At 40.0% G+C, this 26,324-nt stretch overlaps 1 protein-coding gene across 1 annotated transcript in view; it reads left to right on the top strand.

The window, feature by feature from the left end:
• slc45a4a (solute carrier family 45 member 4a) overlaps nucleotides 1-25,640 on the top strand; it is a 32,012-nt gene extending 6,372 nt beyond the window's left edge. Inside the window, exons 2-14 of the mRNA XM_073462822.1 lie at nucleotides 13,904-14,092; nucleotides 17,117-17,296; nucleotides 17,451-17,641; nucleotides 17,721-17,898; nucleotides 18,258-18,710; nucleotides 19,019-19,290; nucleotides 19,367-19,528; nucleotides 19,738-19,837; nucleotides 19,942-20,022; nucleotides 20,109-20,239; nucleotides 20,440-20,508; nucleotides 20,617-20,771; nucleotides 21,094-25,640. Of these exons, the coding sequence (XP_073318923.1) occupies nucleotides 13,904-14,092; nucleotides 17,117-17,296; nucleotides 17,451-17,641; nucleotides 17,721-17,898; nucleotides 18,258-18,710; nucleotides 19,019-19,290; nucleotides 19,367-19,528; nucleotides 19,738-19,837; nucleotides 19,942-20,022; nucleotides 20,109-20,239; nucleotides 20,440-20,508; nucleotides 20,617-20,771; nucleotides 21,094-21,277 (2,345 nt within the window). The 3' untranslated portion in view covers nucleotides 21,278-25,640. The remainder of the gene's footprint in view (nucleotides 1-13,903; nucleotides 14,093-17,116; nucleotides 17,297-17,450; nucleotides 17,642-17,720; nucleotides 17,899-18,257; nucleotides 18,711-19,018; nucleotides 19,291-19,366; nucleotides 19,529-19,737; nucleotides 19,838-19,941; nucleotides 20,023-20,108; nucleotides 20,240-20,439; nucleotides 20,509-20,616; nucleotides 20,772-21,093) is intronic.
• Nucleotides 25,641-26,324: the final 684 nt, after the last annotated feature.

Below are 26,324 nucleotides of genomic sequence, written 5' to 3'. Positions count from 1 at the left end.
GGTTATACCGTAATAAAAACTGTGGTACAGGTTACATTCATGTGTTTGTGACGTTAAGTTAATGCAGAGTCAGCAGCCACTTTAGCCTTCAAGACAAAGACATATTATGTGCGTTCATGTGGGTGTCCGTGTTTTTACATTCAACAGGCGATAAGCGAGGTATGTGTGCGCTATTAGTGTAGGATATGTGAGGAATGCAGAACTGGATATGTGTGTGTCTGTGTGTATTTGTTTGTCAGCACATTGCTCCCACCCCTCCCCCTCCAGGGAGTTGAAAACAAACCAAAAACAAACCACCACCGAGCTCTCAGGTGATGACGAGGGACAAAGAAACATCAGGGAAAGCAAATTCTTTAAAGCTGCAACTGCCAGTTCTTTTCATTATAACGTCTTTATATTATTGTTTTGATAAATCCATAGCAAATCAATCATTCGCTCTTTTAGTCCCCAAAGGGCAACTGGTTGTGCAGAAGTGAAACAGAACCACAGGATAAAATACAAAGCACATGAAAACATTGTATAAATAAGTTAAATGAGCACAAAGGATACAATTTTAAAGTAAGTTGAATTCTTGGTTAAACTATATACTGGGAGCTAAACTGCATAACTTGGCTTAAACACGTGATTAAAATGGTAAATCATATCCTGACCTTCAAACTGTCAAATGAGAGCTAGGACATTTCCATACATTTCTTATCAAATGTATATCAAATATATGTTTGCTATGTTAATATATAGTTAATTATTTGTGAGCTCAAAGAATCTTTAATAGCCAGCAAATTGGGCCCAAATGGATTGTACTGTCGAGAAATAAAAGGAATAAAGACTTAATAATTTCTGTTTTCCATGTTCCACTTGACATCAGCTTATTTTTCATAAAAGACAAGTCGGAGCGTGTAGTGCATTTGTCAGTGAAGCTGGCTAGAAAATCTATAAATCCCAGCAGCACGACGTGCACACATAAACACACACGTGATGGGTCTAATAGCAGCCGGAGAGAGAAGCAGTAATGGCCGGCCTCAGGGTTATTTTATGTGTATGTGTGTGTGTGTTTAAGAAGGAGAGTAGAAAAACATCTGCTCTCTCTCACTGACGCTTATTGGCTTTGACAGTCTATAACTGAAAGGATAGATGGATGGATACTGACAGATTAATTGTGTACAGTTATATATCCAGCTGAAATGGTGATGTAATTTAAGTAGAAATGATCTGTTCGCTTCGAGTAAAGTAGGGGCTGATTTTTACGAGTCGGTTAAAACATTCCTTCTAGCAGGCAAAGTGACCAATGTCATGTTTGTTCTGGCTAACTTTGAGTCTCATATTAGAGGAAAATAACTCGGGAGCAACAATGCCACAGTAAGTAACCTGTAGCAGAACAAAGGAAGGTAGTAAGTTCAGGTATTATGCTCACAAAATTTCCAACCATGTCATTATTTTTTATTTAAAAAGATACAATGTACTCAAAGTGCAGTATGCAAGAATTTAGCTGAAAACATTCAGAAAATCACTAAAATTATCAGCAGAATGTGAAGAAAGAACAGTTTTGATGTTATGACATCTACGTATCATGTTGAAGAGTTTTCCACAACCAACCAAATTTCTGCAATTTTGAATTAACACCAGACCGCACAGTTATCAGGAGAATTCTTGTTGACATCCTGTATTTATGGTTACATAAGATTACTGACTGATCGCTGCTGATTTGCTTTATTGATTGCTACTTTGGTAGCAAAAGAGCAGTCAGTGATGCCGGTTGCAGCTTCCTGCTTGTGATAGGTCAGCCACAGTCAGCCTCCCTCCTGTCAGTCACATCTGTTCAAATTCTTATGTACTTTTACATATGGTAGAGGCATTAAAATAGGATTGAATAATAATATGTGGACATTTGTGAGCTTACCATATTACACACTTTAAATTTCTGTCTCTGTATGAGTCTCTCCCTGTCTCTCTCTCAGTAGGAGGTTACTGCAGTGGTGTTACATAACTCTGCTGACTGGAAGCAGTTATGTGTGTGTGTGTGTGTGTGTGTGTGTGTGTGTGTGTGTGTGTGTGTGTGTGTGTGTGTGTGTGCATACATGCAGGCTTCATGCAATTTTAATGCCTAGAGAGGACGGTTGGTGGGGGGGTTTTACCGCTATGCACACACCCAATCACACACACATTTAGTGGACAGCAACCAGCCTGTTAAGTGTTAAATGAGCCGAATGGATGACTCTGAAAGTGTCCGCTCAATCTAACGCAGGGTCGTGTGTGTGTGTGTGTGTGTGTGTGTAGTAAAGCTGCTTACACTGACATTTAAAATCTGTGAGGATAAACACACATTAATAATCATATCTTTATGTATATAGCACCTTTCAAAACAAAGAGCTTTTCAGTAAAAAATAAAAGCAAATGCAAATCAATAAAAAAGAACAATACAGTGTTTACAGTACTTTTCATATTCCTCTTTCTGCATTGATTTGATTCACAGTCTCTCGCCACCAGCTGAGCCACACACAGCCATACATCACTTTCAGTCTACACTGAGCACTTTGTTAATGATGACCTTGCAGCCGTGCAGCTTGTGTGCCTTGCGTCTGCATTTGCTTAAGAGACCGTATGTGCGTGTTGTGTGATTGATGTTCTCGCCATCTCTTGCTCCTGGGAAGCACAATGACTCACTTCTTTCTCTTCCCCTCTTCCTTCTTCTTTCACTTTGCAGTCCTTGAGAGAATAAATGTTATCTGGGGATAGAGTTAGCAGTCAGCACAAGCTGCTGCCTTTTTATTTGCTATTATCTCAGCAGTGTCTGGGATCACTATGGTTTCACAAATATCTGCAGGATGCTCTGTGTTAAAAGCTGTTAACATTTACAGTCCCTGTAAAATGTTATTGCCTGACTTGAACTTGAACTAATGTTTTGTTGTTTGACAATTTTTGAATCCTAGTGGGTGAATGACGTTTTTTTACATGGATCATCAGGTATGAATATCCAACCTTGAAACAAACAGGAGAATGCTCTGTAGGGGTTCATTATCCATTAATAGCAGTGTCACGATTCTTCAAATCCGTGATTCGATGTGTCTTTTGATTTTGAGGTCATGATATGATTCAATGTTAGATTTACAATGTCTTTTTCAGCACTGATGGCCATACTATGGTTAGACTATCACATCTGGATTCGTAAAGATCAACAGATCATTGGTTTTATGCCTTGACATAACATTATTATAATCAAATATAGAGGTATTTCTATTTTCCAGCAGCAGCTTAACTTTATCCTGGTGGGGTTGTTTTTTTTACAGGTTAGGGTTAAGCAAGTTCAAATAATATTCATAAAAAAAGATTACAGAGTTTAACAAAAAGTACCATCCTTCAGGGATTCAACAATAAACAACAAAAGATAGAAATTCAGTTTATGACATAATTTGGTTTCTCTAATCTGTCCCCAGTAAACCCTCTTCCTAAACAAATTGAGAAGAGCCTCTTTGGCAATGTTATCAGTTCTGTTCAGTTCTTTCCCCATGAGTAAACCCTCTTCTTGAACAAATCAATAAAGGATCTCTGATAAAGAAAATAAACCCAACACCTCAGATACTGTCAGAGTTACCTCCGGTACCAGTTAGTTAGTAGAACCTATGAATCAGTAAGAATGCATAAGGTGAGTGGACGTCAGCTCACCTTCAGGAAATGAATAATGCTTTAATAATAATGTTCACCTTATTATCTCGAGCACCATGTGTTACTTTTAGATGGCTTTGACACAGAGAGGACTCGACTTCACATGGAAATTTTTACAGTTTACATAAAAATAGACATTTTACAAGAGTTCAAACATAACAAGAAAAAAGGAATACAAAACATACCTGGCTATACAGTGACAACATATAATGATGTAACATAAAGACACCATCTATTATGTGCTTCTTCTGTGTCTCAATGTTGATCTGTTGAAGCAAAGTAAACAAATTATTTTTAAATATTTCTGCAAGTAGATAATCAATCTGAAAAGTTCCTGTTCTTTGGAAAGTACTTCTCCTGAGCAGGGACTTTTTGTGTTTTTTGTGATTTCTTTTCCCTGCGGTGGAAACACTGAGTTACTCCAAAGGTTCCTAGTTCGCTTGCGGTCAAAATGTGGCTTCAGATAATGACTACATTTCTTTGTCTGAACTGAAACGAAAGATTCAAATCATCAAAGTGATTAATAATTTCTGCCTTTACACTCTATGTGTTGGTACAAAGCACGGAGAAAGAGGATTCTTGGATGTGAAGTAAATGATTGACGTTGAGGTAGACGGGGCGGGTTATGTGGACTATTTTGTATGACGAATGTTTGGACATAGTTTAGATCACAAGTTCTCCTTTTTCTTCAGAAGAGGAAGACATAAAAATGATCTAGTTTGCTGCAGAGACAGAAATATGCCTGCAGCTTTCAGCCAGTGTTGGCATAAATCCTTCAACCAGACACTTATCAATAATAAAATATTGATGTTAATATTTCAAATCTGCACCCAAACTCCATCTGCTGCCTTTCTTTCCTCCTCTCTGAGTGCTACACCTGACTCTGTTCTCATGTTTTGTTTATTCAAAAACACCTGCTTCCTCCTTTCCTTTCCTTTCTTTTCCTCGTGCTCTCTGTCTCTCACTCTCTCGCTCTCACCCTCCTTCCTTCCTGCCCACTTTCTCCCTTTACGACCTCTGCCCTACTCTCACTTTCACACCATTTCTCTGGCTCTTTTCGGGGACGCTTGTCATGTTTCTTGCGGTTTTCTCACGCCAGCGCAGGATATGAAAGGATTGTTTTGTGTTTATGGGAGAATGGGAACAGAGGGAGAAAAGAGAGGAGAGGTGAAAGGAAAGGAAAGGAGGACTGAAAGAGGTTAATGTTTGTGGGTGCTTTTAGAAAAAGTCAGATTGTTTGACTTCAACTTGGAGTTTACAGCAGCTGGAAGGAGATATCAGACTTTTGTTTGCTCACTGTTAGTTCATTGTGTGTGAAAGAGGAGGAGTAAGAGGAGAAAGGAGGGTCAGAGAGAGGGATGGAGAGGTGAAAGAGTGATGGTGGGTTTTGTTTACTGGATAGAAGCGCACCATTGATAGGGTCATGAGTGGTGAAGCAAAAACTTGAGAAATGTGTAGTTTTGGAGGAAGTATTGAGATCCTTAACTTAACTGTAAAAAATAAAAGGTAGTTACAAGTAATCGTTCTGCATTGAAAATGTTACTTGAGTAAAAGTATGCGGGCTTAATCAGGAAAATGTAATCAAGTAAGTAATCAATGCAGAAAAATATATTTTGTATGATTTCATTAGATTTTTATAACACATACATTAATGTAAAATCAGGATTTTATATTTTGTTTGTAGTTGGTTGAAATTGATTCTGTATCTACAGCTACTGATTATCGTCTCTATTAAAAGATTGACTGTTTGATTTGACAAAATTCAGGAAATGCGATAATATCTGTCACAATTACCCTTCATATTTCTTGTTTTTACATGAAAAATGCCAAATTATATCATGGTTCACTCTGTTGATCAATCGTTTCTGATGTACTTTTACTCATTCAAATGTTTAATGCAAAAATCCTAAAAGTAAAGTTCAGTATTTCCCTGTAAAAAATGTAATGAAGTAGAAGAAGGAAGAAGCAGAGTTGTAAAAAGAAAAGACTAAAGTAAGGCACAAATACCTCAAATTTGCACTTAAGTTCTGTAATAGAGTAAATGTATCTATAGATTTGAACTACACTGTGTAATTAAAATTACATCAAAATCAAACTTGATGTGATTTCAGACATTTTGCCAGATAGATCCAGAGTGAGTCTAGAAAGTCAACATGTTGGGAAATACAGTTGTATAGTAAAGAGAAACTATCAGGAGGAAAGTGGATTAAAGGATAAGACTGGCAATATTCTGTGTTTTTCTTATCTGCAACAAATCCCAAGAAAAGTCTGTCTCTCAACACTCACCGACTACCTCACCCAGTCTCTGGCACTCAGCCCAACACCCATTTGTTCGTACTCAAGGTGCAAACCTAAAACACACGTCACAAATTCTTAGTTCAAGTAAAAAACAAAAGCAACAGGAGTAAATAGGGAACTATTCCCATGCACATTCAGTGTAAAAGTGGGCATTAAGGACGGTGGGATTGACTGAAAACAAAATGCTCATGAAGTTGATAAATGAATGTGTCACTCGGTGCTACAGAGTGACTCATTGATGTGTTTTTAATAGTTTCTGGACAACAATGGAGCTCCAGGCACAGAGGAATAAGCTATATTAGGCTACACAGTCAGCACTTGTTAGTAAGATTAATTCATTGTTGGTTTCAGTTCATTCATCATATTTGTCGTATTTGACAGTGAGAAAAATGTCGAATTTTCCAGCCATAATCTTTAAAGCCTACAGTCCTTATTAATAAAACTGGCTTCCGATTCCACTGTTGCATCAATCTTTGTCTCCTCCATGTTTGAGCATTTTAACCAAAATAGATTTAAGTCTATTTAGATTTATATTATATTATAACTTCCTCAGCTATCAGGTTCCAATAAAAAAAGTTCTTGTCCATCAAAACAGAGAGAAATCTTTAATTCTTAAATGATTAATCAGACATTACTGGATAAACTCTATATACAAATTCCTCTAGCACTGGCACTTATAAGCCACCGTACCTCAAACTTCGCATCAATATTCAAGTGGCAGTGAAATACACAGAATATTTGTTGTTTGTTTTTATTTGCAGCAGAATAAAGAGGGCACTCTCTACAACGTTGGAAATATTTTTATCCCAGCATCATGCTGCTCCGAGAAATGTACGACACACACACATACAGTAATCCTTGTTCAGGATTTCCTGAAAACAAGGAGAGGACTGTTGTGAAGACTTGCAGCTTAGGTATGAGGACTCGTAGTATTCATATCAACTGATCTCCGACTTCCCTCTGAAGAAGGAGACAGTCGGCATTTGTTTCAAATAGTTTTTGCAAATGAAAGTCTGCAGGCAAATGCAGTTAAGGCTCAAGTATTGGATGCATTGTTTTCCCTCTGCTGAAGTGTTTTCTTATCTGGGTGATTTCTTGTTATTATTCAAACTTGCCCCAGTACAAACAAACTGTGTCTAATCCAGATTTAAATGGTCTCAAAAAGGTCAGAACCACAAAGTTTTACTGATGGCGTGTGTCTGAGTGCAGACCCAAGGTGGAGAAACACACACGCACAAACACACATGAATGAATGGGCAGTCTGTAGTCCGACAGTCACACATTGAGCTCCATGTTTAGTGTGTGCGTGTGTGTGTGTGTGGTAAATTGAGCACTTTGATGATAGATGGAGCAGATTGTACATTTTTCTTTCCCACGATCAATCAACAACACTCGCAGACGTTATGAACTTTTTCTGTCTGTCTCTCCATCCTTCCGGCTTTCTCTCTCTCTCTCCCTCTCCGTCTCCTCCATCTCCTCCTCCTCCTCCTCCTCCTCCCCTCCTGTCTCACCTTATCCCCTCATCCCCTCCGTCCTCCCTTTTTCAATTTCTTTGATCTCGATCCTTTCTCACACTCCCTCTCTCTCTGTTTCCTCCCTCTCTGTCTCTCTCTCTCTCTCTCTCTCTCTCTCTCGCTCCACTCATTTCTTGTTCTTTCTTTCTGAAATACTTCCTGCATTTCTGTTCTCTCAGTATTGTTCCCTGTGTGTGTGTGTGTGTGTGTGTGTGTGTGTGTGTGTGTGTGTACCTACAGTACTTGGAGTGTGTGGGAACTCAGCTGTTTTATTTTGGTGGGTAAATCTGCATGTTTGTGTGTGTGTGGGAACAGAGAAAAGTCTTTATTTACTAGGTGTTGACTGTTTTTCTGTATCATTTGTGTGTGTGTGTGTGTGTGTGTGTGTGTGTGTGTGTATGTGTATGTGTGTGTGTGTGTGTGTGTGTGTGTGTGTGTGTGTGTGTGTGTGTGTGAGGGAACTGTTTACAAGGAACTGTTTTCCTGTTTTGATGTTGACAAACCTACAGACAGACAGATTCCTATCTGCTGCCTTGTCGCCTGCTTTATGGCTGTGCCACTGTTTGAGTTTTAACAGGTATTGTGTGTGTGTGTGTGTGTGTGTGTGTGTGTGTGTGTGTGTCTCTGTCGGCTACATGTGTGTGTTGTTATTGCAGGTATGTTTATGTGGAGGCTTTGTATGTTTGTGTGTGTGCGAAAAGAAAAGAGTAGAAACAAAGCTTTCCTTAGTTTGAAGAAAACTCCACAACAGGAAGCCCTGTGTGAATGACACGGCCATATTAGGAGCCAGGAAGCAGAGGTGATGGAGTCTCCGTGGTGACAGGGTTCCCAAGACCTGGTCACCACGGCGAGAGGGGTCAAGCCCCTGTTTATGGGCCACTCAAGAGAAATAAAAGAGGTCGACAGTTGTACAGGTCGACAGGAACGAGGTGATGTCAAACGGTATTTTGTAGTTGAGACGAGAGCGCCTAAATATAGTCAGTCTTTGGGATCTCTGTTATTCAACAGCACGGGTTGTAGAGTTTGTAATCTCTGTGGTGCATTGGGTAGGAAACACCAAAATAGGCTTCAAAGTTACCAGAGGGCTGTACATGTTTACTCTTGGTGTGAAGGCACAAATTGATGCTCATAACTTCTTTTATAGCCAGAAAAACAGTTTTTTTGCACCCTGCCAGTTCACTCCATTAAATTCTCTGGAGAGCAGACAAAGTAAACACCAGTTCACCACTCAAAGGAGCTGACTGGCTCTTGACATGCTTGTTTACATGCGGCCCTAAACTTGAGAGAGGTGGGGTTGCTGTATGTTACCGCAAGTCTTCTTAACAGTTGTCTTTCTTTTTTCTTTTTTTTAATCTCTGTCTGGGTAAAAACTTTGATCTCAAGGATGTCAGGAACAAGGAAAACCAAGGTTGTTTTTGAGCATTTTTGGATGTTTTTGAGTTTATCCACTGAGGGTTTGAAAAGAGGATTTAGTTAGGGAAACATTTTGAAGCATGTTTTCGAATTTGAGGTAGTGCGTCCTCTCAGAATAGTCACCACTATTTCCCACTCTTGCTCTGATCCACTGATGTCACCCAGCCGATACAACTATCTCCAGTCACCACCAACATACATCTCAGTGCCGGGTTTAAAAGGGTCTTCGTCCCTGCACAACATGTCATGTAACTTAGCTGTGTTCAGAAGCTTGAAGTTAGCCAGCTAGCTTAACTGAGGAAATACGTATCTCAATCTGGAAGGTAACAGTATAGTAACATGTAAAAACATACATATGATGTTGTTGACTCTATGGCTGAGGTCTACACACCATAACTCCTGACATAGAGAAACATGTGACTCACCAAGTGTGGCGAAAACCATGAAAATTACCATGATTGCAGCAGGGAGGTTTCACATGACACAAGAATTTTTGCAGACAAACAACTCCTCCCCAAACCTCCAGAAAATGTTAAATGCTGACAAAAGCTCCATCCACACCATACTCAAGGACACTGACTGTGATGAGTCATGCAAGATTTTTCCTGAATTTACCAACCAAATGAGCTTTATGTCTCCTGCTCTGTCGGCCAAGAAGCAGTCAGACCCTCACAGTGGATGTATAGCCTCAGTCAGCAGGTACAGTCTGAGTCACACCTCAGAAACTGAATGGTCTCTTAATGGATCTGCGCTGGAGGCGGGGACATATTAGACACCGTGGCACTCTGTTATTGATGTTCTTCTCATTAAAGAGGTCTGTGTGAGAAACATTAAAGTGCATTTTACATTTAAAAGAGCCTTATGTTCTCTCAATCAAATTAGCTGCCATTGAAACGCTCTCTCTTTCCGGCTGTCTTCTATTTCTCCATCCCTTTTGTTCACTGAGGAGTGAAATATCAGCAGCCTCTTCCTCATATTGATCTGCAGCAACTCCACAGCTCAACTTTCTGCCTTCCTCCTTCTCACTAATGTAGATTCATTCAAAAATTGAGAGAGGATTATGGCTTTAATTTTTAAATCTCTTAGAGGGATATTTTATGGGAAGTTGCACTAATGCTGCTTCTCGATCACAAAAGCAAAAAATACAGTTTGATGCAACTGTGGGTTAGCTTGTTTTTTTAATGAATTCCTGGCTCTGGGAAAGAGAGGGAACTTTAACCACTGCTTAAGTTTTAATAAAACAAATGTTTTAAAAAATAAAGTTACAGTACGATCTGAATATATCGCTTTTTGCTGACAGAAAGTGTTTCGGACAGTTGATTTATCTCTTATGGCCTCAACCGGGTGACCTCTGCCCAAATTAGATGATAAATGCATTGTGCTTTGTACCTGTCAAATAAAAGAACAAAAAAACCAAATGGAAAATTCATTATAGAGTTGTCCGATACAGACTCCCTTGCTGCTGACTTAAAGTTCAAAAGTCTATGTACCAAACTTTATGCAGAGCTATTGATCATTATCTGAGCCAACTTAGGCTGGCAGAGACATTATCAAGATTAGGACAGATGGATGTTTTCACTGTCTATCTCTCGCTTGTCTCTATATATGGGAGGGATAGTGTGGCGGCCAAATGGCACTTAATATATTTGTCTTCTTTCTAAGTGAGCCGCATTACGCGACAGTTTGACAGTGAGACGATGATAAAGTTCTGATTTAATTATTGCATTCAGCTGACTTCACTTAGCTAAAAGACTGTCTGCCTCCTCCTCCTCTTCATCTTCTTCCTCTCAGCAGCTCAATGAAATCATGGTTCTCTATCCAAGGGCGTAGTCTTTTGTCATGACTCAGGGAAACTGATTTCATTATGTGATGATTGATTTTATTATTTGATATAATATTATTTAAGTGTAAACACGCTGTGAGGGTTATGCTCTTGTGTAACAATAGAAACTCCATATTTTTTAGTGTGTGAATGTTTTATGAGTTTAAAACAATATGAAACAATATGACAGCAAATTAGTAGCCTTTAGTCATCTTGTGGGTTTTAAAATACTCTTTAGGACAGGATGATTATAATGGTCTCTGTGGTGTTCTTTACAAATCAAAGTTGTTTAGTTGAAGGTTTAATGAGCTGAGTGAAGACTTATGCTTGTAGGATTTTTACCCGATACATCTGATCCCGGTCAACTCTTCCTGGTGAGAGAAATAAGAAAGCGATCATGGAAGTTAGTTTACTGATATTGTTAAGCTAGATGGGAAATTAAATGAAGTCATTGAACTTGTTGACATCATCCAACTGAACTCGTAGTTTCCCTGTGACCTGTGAGTTATGATTGAAGGATAAATTCACCTAAAAATGAAATTCAATCTTTATCTGCTCACTCATGGTGATGCATCGTCAGGTGATGCATCGTAGTCCACAAAATATTTCTGGAGCTTCACAGCAAAACAGCGTTGCAGCGTTCTCGTGTTTTAAAATGTTAAATAAACAGTTGAAATAAAAACCTAAAATGGTGTAAACCAAGTCTACAGAAGCCCCAAGATCCCAAATTATTTATAAAGGACATTTATTTACACCTTTTTTCTAAGATGAAATCTTCACTGCAGCTGCAAAACTAAAAGCCTTAGAAGACACCCTGTCTGAAGTGGCTGCACAAGCTCGACCGCACGTCATGGGTGTAGATAACATCTTTTCAAATTAATTTGGGATCTAGGGGCTTCTGGAGACTGCTGCTTACGCTGGATGAGCTGTATAGAGCCATTTTGTGTTTGTTTTTTTTACATTTTAAAGTAAAGTCCCCAGCTACTTCAGTTGTTTAGGAGAATGCTGCAATGCTGTTTTGCTGTGAAGCTCCAGAAAAATGTTTTGTTTGTTTGAAAGATAACCTGACCATTGGCATGGTTGTGACTATATAATCACACCCATGCTGACGTTCTCACGTTTCATTTTTGACTGAACGCATGGAGCGTGTCGGATGTAAAACAAACTCATTCATTTTGCACAAAGAAAAGACAGGCAATTTGTTTTTAAACAAACAAGCTGATTTTCTTACAGTAAATATTTAACACATTTCAGGGATCAAATCCAGTGCACTGCTGTCATGTGTTTATTGTTGTCTGTGTGAAACTGGGCATTAGAAGTGATTGAGTGAAGTTCATCAAATGTTAAAAACAGAGGATTTAATTACAATAATATTAGATCCCTTAAAGGCAAATGATGTCAGAAATGTGTCTTATTTAGTCAGAAATCATAAATCATCCTCCCTTCTGTCAGTTTGTCAAAGTCAGGTCAAATTCTCTGATTTGCGTGTGAACGGTGAGCTGACGCCTAAGGTGATTGTTCCCGTGTGCTTTAAGGGTGTGTATCCTGTCCTATATTTAGTGACTGAGTTAATTAGAAACGGGTTTTGTTGGTGAAAGGTTCGTATGATATGTTTAGAAGGTGTTGTCGGATATTATTCAAAGCTTTTGAAAGCTTGTGTACCGAACAGTGTACAGTATGTGTTTCCATTAAGTTGCTGCATCCTGCGTGTGTCTGTTTAAAGCTTAAGGTGCTAAAGTTATTTCCACTGATTCCTAATTGAGACACTGTCATTCAACGTATGTGTGTGTCTGTAATCCTCACCTGCTTTCCGGCGATGGAAAATTAATATAATAGAGAATGTCCTCTCACGTGTACGTAACAGTGTATTATAGGTTACAGTCCAAGTAATTCACTCCGTGGATTTTCTTTTAAATTTGAAATACTCAACAAATGCAACAAAAGAGTGGCATCAGGAGAGACAAAGAGAAGTTCTTTTCTTTCATTCAGGAAGTCTACTTAAAGGAAAATGACGAAAAGCCCAAGAAACGTGATCGCTCCTGCCCATTTGCTCTGCATTAACCAGCACGCAGGAGTTGATGTTGCAAGCCTTTGTGTGATAATCCAGGCTGAATGTTCACACAGAGATAAACACTCTGTGGCTTTCTCTTCTTTACCTTTGTGTAGGCTTTAACAGGCAGTGTTGGAAACGTCAGCCTCAGGTCAACTCGTAGGTAACTGAGGTGGCAACACAAACAAAACAGTTCATTTGTGTTGCTGTATACTTCACCTGTGACTCCAACTACACTGTTGTCATGTGTAGTAGAGTTGTCAACTCCTGAAATATTGATATATCTTTACATTTGAAAGGTTTCAGTACTAATTTTTTTCAGTATTGATACACCAGTTCTAGCTGTTTTTACTCTCTCCACTGCTGTGGTGCCCACACAGCAGAAGTAAAATAAACTGCAACACAACTGTTGTGCTTATCACACAGCACACTAACCTTTTAATAAAATATCTAAATATGTTCTGTAAATTTTCCCCCCTCATATCCAACATTATTATCAATATTTTTCAGGGTATTTAATGAAACTGAAAAATACTAATACATAGCAATTAACAGAAAATGTTGCAGTTTTATCATATTATAAATCCTGTTATGTTATGTTTATGTTTATTAATGTAGTTAAAGTACTTATGTAAACTTTTTGCAGCCAATTTCATTTTATTAACCAGAGCGTGATTATAATGAAGTTCGACTCTGATGTGTTTGTTTTCTTATCTTTTACTATGTCAACCTGCAAATCACTGGTGGCCGGCGCACAGGGATTAGAGATTGAAGCTTTATCTGATGCAAGAAATGTATTGTGCAATAAACAATGAAATACATTAGTTGATTAAGTAATTATCATGTTTTGTAAACTAAAGTCACTTGGTTGCAGATTTGCAGATGCATGAATCAAATGCATACCCTTATTTTTGCCTTAAAGGCTGATTCAAATTGAAAAATGTTCAGTTTAAATAAAACCATTCAAATAAAAATCGAATAAAAAGTCTTCTACACTTCTACAATAAGGATGTTACTTGCACCCCCTGGTGGATGACAGAAAAACTTCATGGTCAAGTGTCAGTCGTTATTGGTGAATCCATTCTCTTGACCTGTCTACACCTACAGTATAACTCATACACTATGTCTTTCTGTGTGTGTGTGCAGGTCTTCCGGAGCAGTATTACAGTCTGACATGGTTCCTCAGTCCGGTCCTCGGCCTCATGTTCACTCCTCTGATCGGCTCGGCCAGCGACCGCTGCACTCTGCGATGGGGCAGGAGGAGGCCGTTCATCCTGGCTCTCTGTATCGGAACACTGATCGGAGTGGCGCTGTTTCTGAATGGATCGTTGTTGGGTGAGTTTGCACTATTCAGTCAACAGCCAGGTGGATGTTTCCTTCCTTTGTTGTCAGTTTTTTTTTTGTTGATTGATGCTTTTTCTCTGTGTTTATTGTTCTAGAAAGTGCAGCATCTCAGCTCCACTTTATTTACTGTACGCTTGCTTTACTAACTTGTGCAAATCTTCAAGTATTTGTTTTGGAAACAATTCAACAAATATTTGCATTTTTGTTTGTACACCGCAAATATGACACAGCCACAAATATTTGAGGTCCACAAACACATTTTCTTCTCTTTATACATCTCCGCTATAGCTACAGACATAACAGAAATATAAAGCAACAAAAGGTCTCTGATTTGCAGCTTTAATTGAAAATACAAATTTAGGATCTGTCACTGTGACGTATGTCTAAAAACATGCTTTTACATTTTGGCCTAAAAATACCGAAGTTTACTTTGTGCCATCTGCTTGAACACTATTATCTAATCCACCGGAGACTACATTGCCTCACTGGGAATTGAACCCCAGACTCTGAAAATGCACTAAGATACACTTTGGTTTTACCCAGCGTGCACTTGTTCCACAGAGGAAATAAAAGAACAGGACAGCTTCCTTTCTAGAATCAGTGGGGCGTCATTGTGATGAAAGCTAGCGAGTCTGACCCTCAGTGTATTACATCATACAGATGTCAATCCAAGGACAAATTCCTCCTCTCCAATCAAACAAATTGATCAGTCAATTTGTGCCACACAGATATTGATTTCTGGGATAACTATCAGTGTAGCCCCAGTTGTAAAATCATTAACCACATGTTCCTATATAAATATAAACATACGAAAGGCTGACAGCGTATTGTTGAATATACTGATGGTGACAGACAGACATTTAAGCTGAAATGTGCTGCAGTAAGCAGATATATCTGGACCTCACACACATATTTTCAAGGCCCAGTAAAACACAAGCATGTACCATTTTCAAAATTTCCAGAAAAGTTTAATTTCTTTCTGTTCTGTGGCTTATGCACAGGAATACATTAGTTCCACAGTTGAGAACAAGGGCTGCCTGATGCAAGGATGCATCGATTAACCATGATTTGCCACATTTAGGCTGGATTATCCTCATTTTTCACCTTCTGACTTTTGACTTCTGGTCCCTTTTTGAATGATGATGATGATGCAGACTACAGCCACCTGTTCGTATGGAGAGAATGTAGGAGCTAGTCGGCTGACGGTTGTAGTCTTTGCGATGTGTTGAAGTGCAGCTTTTTTGTTGAGCCACAGGCGATATGAGGCGACGCAGCAGTCAACTTTTGTTGCTGCTAGCGCCTTGCTATTGGTTTTGTGTGTGTGGGCCCTTGGTTTCAGTCTAAAGAAATCACTGATTGGGTGGAACATTTGACACTGAGTGTCACTGAGTGTCAAACGTTCATATTTAAATGCGGACCAAATGGGTGAAAAATGTACCGTAAAACAATAGTGGTCTGGACTTTTAAATAGAACGAGTGAAATGAATTGTTAAAGGAGTTATAAATAGTGTGAAGGAGAGCTGTGTGAACTGTTCACAGTCAGCAGATTCTGGTCACTTCTATTCAATTCTGTTTTGTTCTACCTCCATTCTTCTGCAGGGAGATTGGCACTCAGGTCGTTTTAGGGCATTAGGGTGTGTGTGTGCGTGCCTGTGTCCATGTACGTGTGTGTGACCACCTTGCCAGCGGGGTTGACATGGGAATGACCATGACCTGTTTCTGTGTGAGAGACATGAGATAATTAAAGAGAGAAAGTGTGTTTCCATAGTTGTATATATATATGAATGTGTGTGAACAGTGCAGGGTGACATGGGAACACTGTAGTAACCTGTATGTACGTGTATGTGTGTGTGTGTTGACATGGGAACACAGGAGCAGGCAGTTCACAGGGAAATGCTTCCTGTTTGCTTCCCCCTTTCCACCAATCACAATTCACTTCCTGTCTGCCTGCCCAGCCAGTGAGTAGTACGGCTCCATTGTCCCACACACACACACACACACGCAGACACAATCTGCTGTTCCTTCTATGAACATTTGTTTCCCGATGTTAATGGATATCAGTTTGTAAAGTCATGCTGCGTCACACTGCCCGTGATATCGCTCTCTCTCTCTCTCTCTCTCTCTCTCTCTCACACACACACACACACACACACTGGCTCTCTCTCTCTCACACACACACATACAGGTTACTAAAGCTTTCCCATGTCACTCTGTGTTGTTTCCATCCATTCATACCATTTCTCTCAGGCCGTCAGACACAAACACACACTGAGCAGCTTGAGGGGACAGCCGGGTCAAAAATGTAATGAGACACACAAGGTCGCACACATACTGCAAAGCAGTATGGGTAATGCGCAGTGACCCATTTGTGTATGTCTTTGTGTTTGTGTCGCGCAGCTGTTATTACTCACTTATCGGTCATTGATCACATGTGCAGCTCTGACCTGGGTTACATCAGCGGAACAATTCCAGATGTTTGTGTGTGGATGTAAAACGTGATTACAGAATTATTAATCTGTGATAATAATTAAATTGTTTTTAAACTGAATTATTTTTGTACATGCACTCTTATTTGAACTTTTTATGCCCTTCTGTTGATAATTATTGGCCTTTTTTTACCATCATAGCATCCAAAACAGATACATGTATATTAGAAATGATTTAATTTGGTCCCTACAACGTCTAAAACAACTGGTTAACCCATATTAAACCATATTTTCTCAGTTTTTTTCTCTTAACCCACTGTGCAAAAAATATTCAAAATTCAAATCAAAGTCTATGTTGAACATACAGAAGACGTCTATTATAAAAATGGACAATTCACATGCTTACATCTGTCATTGATTATATATAAACATTTAAAACAGTTGTGTCAAATCTAAGTGATATTTCACTTTATTTATTCATGAGTCATGTGGTCTGACTGATTTTATCCTCATTTCTTTCTGTTTTCAGCTTTCAGCTTGTTTGTTGCACAATACCAACTCTTTGTCCTTTCATGTCTTTCTCCGTTAGGTTTGTCTTTGGGCGATGAGCAGGGGAGACAACCAATAGGAATTGTTCTTACGGTGCTGGGGGTGGTGGTGTTGGACTTTTGTGCAGACGCAACGGAGGGACCAATCAGAGCGTACCTGCTAGATGTGGCAGACACGGAAGAACAAGACATGGCGCTCAACATCCACGCCGCCTCAGCAGGTATCACTGACATCTGACACACAGATAGTATTTTAATGTAGTATGTTAATTTAACATAAATTAGCACAAAGAAAGAAAATTAGATCAGACACAATAATTTTCTGCTGATGTCCCTTTTCCAAGTCTAAACTTGTCCCTCTGTCCATGTGTGCAGGTCTTGGTGGTGCGGTTGGCTATGCTCTCGGAGGTTTAGATTGGACCCACACCTTCCTTGGAAAAATCTTCAGGTCCCAGGAGCAGATCCTGTTCTTCTTTGCTGCCATCCTCTTCTCAGCCTCTGTGGTGTTACATCTCTTCAGCATAGAGGAGCAGCAGTACTCACCCCAGCATGACAGGCTGGACCAGGTACAGCATGTGTGTATGTTTAAGACTTCAGTTTCCATGAGGTTACAAAAACTCACTCCTCTCATTGTCCTCTAACTAGGAGAGTCCAGATCGCCACCAGCAACCATCAGCCAATGGCAGGACTGGACTTCTTGCCCCCAAGCTGGAGTTGATTGGAGAGGATGAAACTATGGACACCTACGACCTCTATGACCCCTATGGAGACGACCAGTCAGAGCGTGGGGATATGGACTTCATAGAGGTGGAACTTGTGAGAAGTATGTTCATAGACGGTTGCTTCTTTTTCTGAATTTTAATTACATGAAGGAAGAAATGATCGTTTGAGGGCAATTTATACAAATATTGTCCTTCCTACTTACACAAAAACATAAAGTCCTATCTTGTGTCTGTAGCCTTGTTTCCATCAAGCAGTCCACTTCAGTTCAGTTCGTTACACGTTAGAGTGTGTTTTGGATGGTACCTTTTCCTTAAAAGAGACACATTTGTGGTATCATAGATGAACTAGAACTAGAACAGTAGTTCTCAACCATGTTTCATACAGTGACTGTATGACTTGTTCACTAGTTTGTCTGAATTTGTCACATGTAAATCTAATCAGCCCTTGCTCTGTCTTCAGGTAAAAGTGACAGTGTTCTCGCCATGGCAGACGCCACTCTCGACCACCTGGAGCACGATGCGTTTTTCCTGTGCCACCTGGAGCCGTCCATCTTCGCTGACCGCCTCTCACCCTATCATGGCTCGCCTCCCACGAGCTCCTTCTTCAACCCCAGTCGCAACACTCCACCCCCCCGGTTCGGCAACATCAGGCGCAGCAGCAGCGCAGGAAGTCAGGACCTGCTCCGCCTCCAATCCAACAACCATATGACACACGCTCTCAACCCCAGGATTTCCCGCCTCTCAGCTTTCTTACAGGAAATGGAGAATGACGACGGTCAGGAGGCACTGCTGAACAACCAGCTCAATGAGCAGCGGACACTGAACGGGCGGCTGTTAGACGGTGATGCTAATAGAGATGGCACTAACATACTGAGCTCTAAGGGACAGGCACATCGCGCTGGAATGGTCAAAGGTGGGTATTTACATTTTACTTTACTTTAAGTGCAATTCTAGATTAAATAAAAATAAAATGAAGCAGATGTTTCCCCATGTTTTCAGTTTGTATGCTAAGCTAAGCTAACAAGCTGTATATTAAGAATGGAGAGATGTCTTAACCCTATTCCTAGTTTCTTTATGGTTTCAGTAATAATAATAATAATAATGATAATACATTGGACTTACATAGCACTTTTCTGAATACTCAAAGACGTACTTGTTAAAAAAAAAAAAAGATACTAGTCAGTCACTTGATGTTGCTCTGTAATCTGTCCTTTACTCCAGCTGCCAGTACTGGAGCCCAGTTGCGGCAGCCACGGCACCGTCACACGTTCTACCGCCAGCCGTCCTGCACCTTCTCCTACTACGGCCGAGTTGGGAGCCACCGCTACCGTTACCGCCGGGCTAACGCCGCCTTTCTCATTAAGCCGTCTCGCAGCATGAACGACCTGTACGAAATGGAGGCCAGGCACAGGAGGAGGAGCAGGCAGAGAAACAGACACCGTAGCGGAAACACCAACTCCTCCAGCGGGGACACAGAGAGTGAAGAGGGAGAGGTAAGAACTCACTTTCCAAGATGTGAAGTTTGTCTCTTTTGGTCGGATATCGTCTGAACCTGTCTCCTCTCTTTAGGTTGAGACCACCGTGCGGCTGCTGTGGCTCTCCATGCTGAAGATGCCTCCGGAGCTGCTGCGACTGTGTGCCTGTCATCTGCTCACCTGGTTCTCCATCATCGCTGAGGCTGTCTTCTTCACTGACTTCATGGGACAAGTCATCTACCATGGAGATCCAACCGTACGAGAACCAGACAAATATAAAACATATGTTCTGCTGTATTACAAAATGCATATTATCGAAAGTAACAGAAAACGACTACTAAAACAAGAACACAGCCAAAAATATAAATCAATACCCAACCCAAAACAGCTTGAGTATTTAAGTTTTCTTTTAGAATTTGCCTCTTATTCTGATATTACTATAAGACATTTTTCTCTCTCTCTCAGGCTCCTGTCAACTCCACTTTGTTGGAAAATTATCACAAAGGAGTTCAGATGGGGTGTTGGGGACTGGTAATATACGCCATGACTGCTGCCACATGCTCAGGTAACACAGAAGGACGCTTGCTCACATCATAGGAATGCTAACTGTCGTTAAGAAATCAACAAGAAACTCTGGACTAACCAATCAACTCACTTAACCTTTTCCAGCCATCCTTCAGAAGTACCTCGACAACTTTGACCTGGGCATTAAGGTCATCTACATCCTGGGAACGCTTGGATTTTCCATAGGTATGAAGCACAGTACAGTGATTAAATACAGCAAAAATAGACATGAGCAGCCAACAAGTAACTTTTCTCTATTTCCCTCCAAAAAGGAACCGCTGTCATGGCAATCTTCCCTAATGTGTATGTTGCTATGGTGATGATCAGCACCATGGGCATCATCTCCATGAGTATCTCCTACTGTCCTTATGCTCTGCTGGGACAGTATCACGAAATTAAAGAGGTACAGTAAATGCTGATATAAAAAGAAACTTTTGGTTCATAAAAACAGCTTCACCATACTTTGCAGTTCATTTTAAAAGAGTATATATCTGTTTCTGTTGCAACATTTTGTGTTAATGTATTTCAAAAACTGTATTTTTTTCATATGTACTGATGCTTTCATTGATATTTATAAACTGAAACTATCTCTGCCTCCTTCAGTACATCCAACACAGTCCTGGTAACTCACGGAGAGGCTTTGGCATTGACTGTGCCATATTATCCTGCCAAGTGAGTGTTCGTCCAGTATTAAGAAAAATATTTGTGGTATTGTCTCATATGTTACGCTGAGGTAGTGTAAAAAAAAAACATGTAATATTATCATTTGTAATTTTGCAGGTGTACATCAGTCAAATCTTGGTGGCCTCGGCTCTGGGTGCTGTGGTGGAAGCTGTTGGCAGCGTTCGTGTCATTCCCATGGTGGCCTCCGGGGGCTCCCTCCTCGGATTCTTCACTGCCTGCTTCCTGGTTATTTATCCTACTCCAAACAGCCGGTGAGAAAACCAACCTGGCCTTAAACATTAGCTGTCCTCAAAGGAAAATTAACATTTTAGGAAATACACAGCGGCTGGTTAGCTTAGCTTAGCATAAAGACGGGAAACAGGCGGAAATAGCCTGGGTGTCCAAAGGTAACAAAATCCACGTACCAGCTTCTCTAAAAGTTATTGGTTATGAATGCTTTGTGACTGTCTTTAACCCATGTTAACCTGATTGGCCTTTGGCTCCTGGAATAAGTGTGTTTTCCAAATTGTCAAACTGTTCTTTTTAAACCCAAAATACCGCGCTAACAATCATGATTTTATTTATGATCGACAGGGAGGGGGGGGACTCTGCCAAAGCTTCGGAGAAACGGGCCCTGACAACGCTGAAAAATCCCAACAGCAATGATGTGGCTGTCACCGTGGCAACGGAGAAACCCAGCTTCCTGAAACTCAACAAGAAGGGCAAGGCCACCACCACCACCACATCCTGTCACACGGAGAATGAGTCTGCTCTGTGATTGGCCGGATGAGTCAGCAGACTTTACCGCTAATGAAAAGACTTAAGGATGTGCCACCATCCTGGCGAGTTTACGGACACTTGAAATTTAAGAAAACAACTCAAACTGTCATGGGACCAGTGTCAAACCAGACCAACTCATCCTACAACAAAGCATTCTGGTCCCAGTTCTGTTTCAGCCGTTGCCGAAATTCCTTCCACTTAGCTCATGGACGTTCGAGTGATCCGCCAGGGTCCTCCAGAAGTGAGAAATTCATCCGTCACGGTTTAAAAGAGAGGTTGTCTCTGTCTCTCAGGGCCTCTAGGAGGTGCTACTGAGCAGCTGCCTGGACAGAAAACTTCAGGGGACTCACATAAACGCACACACCTCTTCATCTGTGGTCTACACAATCGAATGAACACCTGAATAACGAACGTTGTTGATGAACATTAGTCCTCGAAGCTGCAATCATTCAAAAATGCTGAAAATTGTTCTTCCTCGCTGTGGAATCGGCGCGTTCGAATCTTCGTTTCTTGAAGCTGATGGACGAGAGTGTGTGTCTCCAGCGGAGACATCGTGTTCACCAAAATAAACCCAACACACGTGGCTGTGCAGGACTTCTGCAGCACTCGATGGCAGTAGCTTTAAGACTCTAGAGACTTTTGGAAGTGGCATTTCTGAAACTAAGAGCCCGAAGCCTGGTTACAGGGGGGGGGGGAATTATTAATCTTGAGTCCCGAAATTGATATATATATTTTGTTTTATGCCCTTCTCCACGTGGCAGGAGCGCTTTAGCCTTCACTCCAGGGCAAAGTTGACACTATTTAGGAGCATGAGTGTAAAGCTGCCTGTGTATCAAGAGTGAATTATAAAAAAAATACATTTATCGAGTTAAATTCCAGGAAAGAAAGAGCATAGATGCAATACGTGCAGTATACAGGGCATTAAAATCCCAAATATTATTTTCATGATTTACTGAGGGCCCAGAATGATGCTTGTGTTTTGAATAATCAGACTAACCTACATGCTGCATGTTAGAGGAGCAGAGAGAGAGAGAAACCAAACAGCCGAGAAGAAAGATTTCTCGCTACTTTCTGTCTTATTTTTCTTTAGAAAATGCTGTTAGCACAACGTCACTAACTGCACATTAGCTGAGCCATTGTGGAAAGAGTGTTGAATAGTGTTCAGTTAGAAAAGCTTGTTTGGAATCCTCTTTGAGGTGTGTGGGATTTGTTTGTCCGAAAACACCAGCAGGACTCTTCTGCTCCAGTTGATCCACTAACTCGACTACTAACCGTCAGACAAAAAAATGTTAGAATGGATCCTGGATATATGGGAAGAAAAAGTTTTAGTCAACATGTTCCCAGGGCTTATATTATGTAAGTGAAGGAAAAATAAATCCTTCAAGTGTTTAGTATTAGTGGCTCATAATATCAACCTTACGCGTGTTACTTGAGCCTCAGTGGAGGATTTACACTCCTGCTTGGTGTCTTGACCGTAACATCTGTGTGTTGTACATTGAATGGATGTTTAGAAGAGGAGAGAAGGATGGTAGGCATGTTTTCACCTTAAAAGAAATAGCTTAACTTTTTCTGAAAAAATAGAAAATATTAAGAGTAATTGACCAGATAGCAATAAAGGTTAACCACCAAAACCCAGTTTACCCTTGACCAAAATATATTGAATAATATTTAAGTAAAAATGTACCTTCCTGGAAAAGGTAGAGGTAATCATGTCTTATCTTCAGGTTGTCAAATATTGACACTATGGGTTGGCGTCCAACCTGAACTTCATCATCATCTGATGATCTAGAGATGCTATAAGACATGCCTCTGCTGCTCAGTTTTGCATCCCTAACTCCAGTTTAACAAAATGGCTTTTGCAAATCTGGCTGCGTCTGCTGTTTAATCAGGGCAAGCGACAGCGACGTGATGGTGGATGGGGAAGTGAGAGTGTTAAGCTTTGCTTCACTTTGACCTTAAAAAAACATTCATACACAGTACTGAGACAAACTGACCTACACAGAGGGGATACATGCAAGTTGCATAAATTAATATTAGTATTAAAAGTAGGCAGATAATATTAAATAATCTTAATCTTTGGAATGTTCCAATAGCTGAGAATGCTGGACAAGTAAAACAAAAAAAAAAATGTAGTTAGAAAGACAAAATGAGAGAGTTAAGATTTTATTGTGTTGTTTGTTTTCTGACAAATCAGATCTTTGGTTGCAATAACAGTCTCTGTTAATCAGAATGAGGAGGAGGACTGTGTGAGGGTCGTGTGGGCAGAGCAGGGTTGTTTCGGGTGGTGAAAACCTTTCTGAAAACCGTTCCGGTTGTCTGTGAACGTCTGTGGATTTGGGTCAGTTTTCCTTTCAGCTCAATCAGCTGAAACATGCAAATTGAAAGGAATGGAAATGTTAATTGCGGTGATTTTATTTACTGAGGAAAGAACTTTTTATTTTGGTGTGTTTAAGCATTTAGTGGAGAAGCTATTTTTTTGTTTTTTCTTTGGAAGAGAATTCACTCACTTATGACGTGGTTATTATTTTTTTTACTTGGATAAGTGCTGGTGCAGAGTGTTTATAAAACAAAATAGATTCCTTCCATAATTTCAGGTACATTCAGTCAATCCCAGAGCAGCAGAGTAGAGAGAGTGTGTTTTGCTTCCTGGGTTGACCCTGCTGCGACAAAAAAAGCAGGGATGCGACGGCGATAAAAAAACGAGGAGGTACAGATGCCAGAATTTTTGAATGGCTTCTGCAAACACTAGGGCAATAAAATATCCTGGATAACAAAATGGACACACAACTTCAGTTTAAGGACAAACATGAAGCTTAAAAAAAGAAAAAAAACTTTGGGTTTGGGAGGTTTGCATGCGACAACAGCAATATGCATGTGTGGAACACCAAAGTATGACTGTACAAATCACTCAAGCTCGTTTTCTTTATTGTCCTAATAGGTCAGGGATGTATTTTCTAATGCATGGCTGGATGTTTGTGTCTTTTTTCTTTTTGTTTGTGTAAAAAAAACAAAAAAACAACATGTACTCTTTAAGCTGAAGCATTGTGCTCAGTCCGGGTCAGTACACTCTTAACAAGCATGTGACTTTTTTTTTTAAATGTCAGACAGCACACATCTTGTTGCTTTTCAACACAATATACTGTACATGCAGACAAGATGTGTGTCGTCCCGAGCGACACTCCTTGTTAAAAGTGTAGGCGAGAAACTCCAGGCCGTGAATACTTGAAGTGCAACTTGAGTGTTTCTGTTCCAGTGCAGTGGGAAGTCTTTGATTTTAGGTTAATTATTTCTTTTGTTTTTAATGTCCCAAGCCTTTTAACCGCAGACTCTGGAATGTTCAGACAGCAGCAAGGCCTGCTGGGAGATTGAGTTCTTACCTTTGATTCCATCTTGTGACTTAAAAAGTTTTGTTTTTTTAACAAAGTCAATGAATGTGAAGGGATTTCAAAAGAAATCATTTTTTGTTTCGATGTTTGACGAGATGTTCGACGAGATGTTCGCCAAGGCGGCGGCGCGGGGGGGGTCTGACGTTGCACAGAACTTGCACATAACAGTAGAAGTGTGTTGCAAAAGGAGGATAAAAAAATAACTGTGGATATTTATTTTTTTTAGCTTTCTCATTTTTAAAGCACACTTTTCACTTAGTTTCCAAAAGAATCGATAAAGCTATTACGGGAGATGTTACAGACTGGATCGTGTGTGTTTGTGTGTGTGTGCGCGCGCGCAGTTGTCTCGCAGCTGCTCACATGCACAAGGAAAGAGTGTGTTAAAAATGTCATCTCAGTGTTCGTTTTTGGTTCTCTGTTCTTTGCAATCACCTGGTTTACACTTAACTCTGGAATCGATGGCTGCAATACTGGAGGTCATATAGTCTTTACTGTTCTGGTGTTTTAACTCAACTAGAAAATGTCTTTAGAATTTTTAGGCAGAGCCACACACGAGTCTGGCCTTTGCACTTTTTCAGTGGCGGCCATGCTGGCTCCACTGTCCCGATCACTGAATGAATGTGGCAACGTGGTGATGCTGTTTCAGTGGCAGCAACGTGGCGGCCATGCAGTTAGTCCAACCTGGCCAGACTCGGTGTGTGTGTGTGTGCGTGTGTGTGTGTGTGTGTGCGTGCGTGTGTGTGTGTGGCTCTGCTTCTCAAGTAAACTGTGTGTTAATGGTGGAGGAGAGAGATGCCTATATACTTTGATCTTCACAGAGATTAAATCAAGAAGAATACTTAAAGAATGGGAAAGCAAATATGCGCAGTGTACTATATATAATATGCCTTGTTATTTGGAAAAAAAAAAAGATGTAAATATACATATTTCTCTTTTAGTTTCTTCTTTTTTGCTGCTATAAAAAAGATGATTATTTTTGTTAGTAGTTTTGTTTTCTATAAAAAGACTGTATAAATCTCTATGTTCTGTAAATATATGCTTGAGCCTTCATATGTAGGACTCTGGATGAACACTGTATGGAACGCACCTTTAAAATCTGTTCAGAATTAAACCAACAATGACTCCTTTCGTTTTTGTAACACATTCATATCAAATATATATCAAATATGAGACAAATCTGGTATTTCTTGTCTGTTTCATCAGACTTGCTCGCCAACTAAGAGAACAAATCAGACACTCAAATAATTTGTCTGAAAGAGTGACTTTAACTATTTGAATTAATGTAAACTCAACTGTAATCACATTGCTCAAAGTCTGACTTCTTAAAGGTCCTATTTGAAATAAAAGTTGATTTTTGAGTCTTGTCCCAACTCGTCAAATACTGACGCATTGGGATGGCGGCCGACCCGTCCTACAATCCCAAAGCGTCAGTATTTGACGCATTGGGAATGATAGAACCTTTATTACTGGCAAAATAAAAGCAGTTAGATGCCAGTTAGTAAACAATCTACTACTGTATTGATAAAAATGACATTTAAGTACATGGTTTTATCAGAAAAAAAACCATTTAATCTACTGTTGACCTCAGTCTTACCAGAAAAAATGTTGAGACAACTGATGATTTGATTGTTCACATAATTGATTTAAATGGATTAAATA

The sequence above is a fragment of the Pagrus major genome, chromosome 3 (genome assembly GCF_040436345.1).
Source record: "Pagrus major chromosome 3, Pma_NU_1.0".
Taxonomy (NCBI): Eukaryota; Metazoa; Chordata; class Actinopteri; order Spariformes; family Sparidae; genus Pagrus; species Pagrus major.
This window is presented reverse-complemented; position numbering and strand designations above follow the sequence as displayed.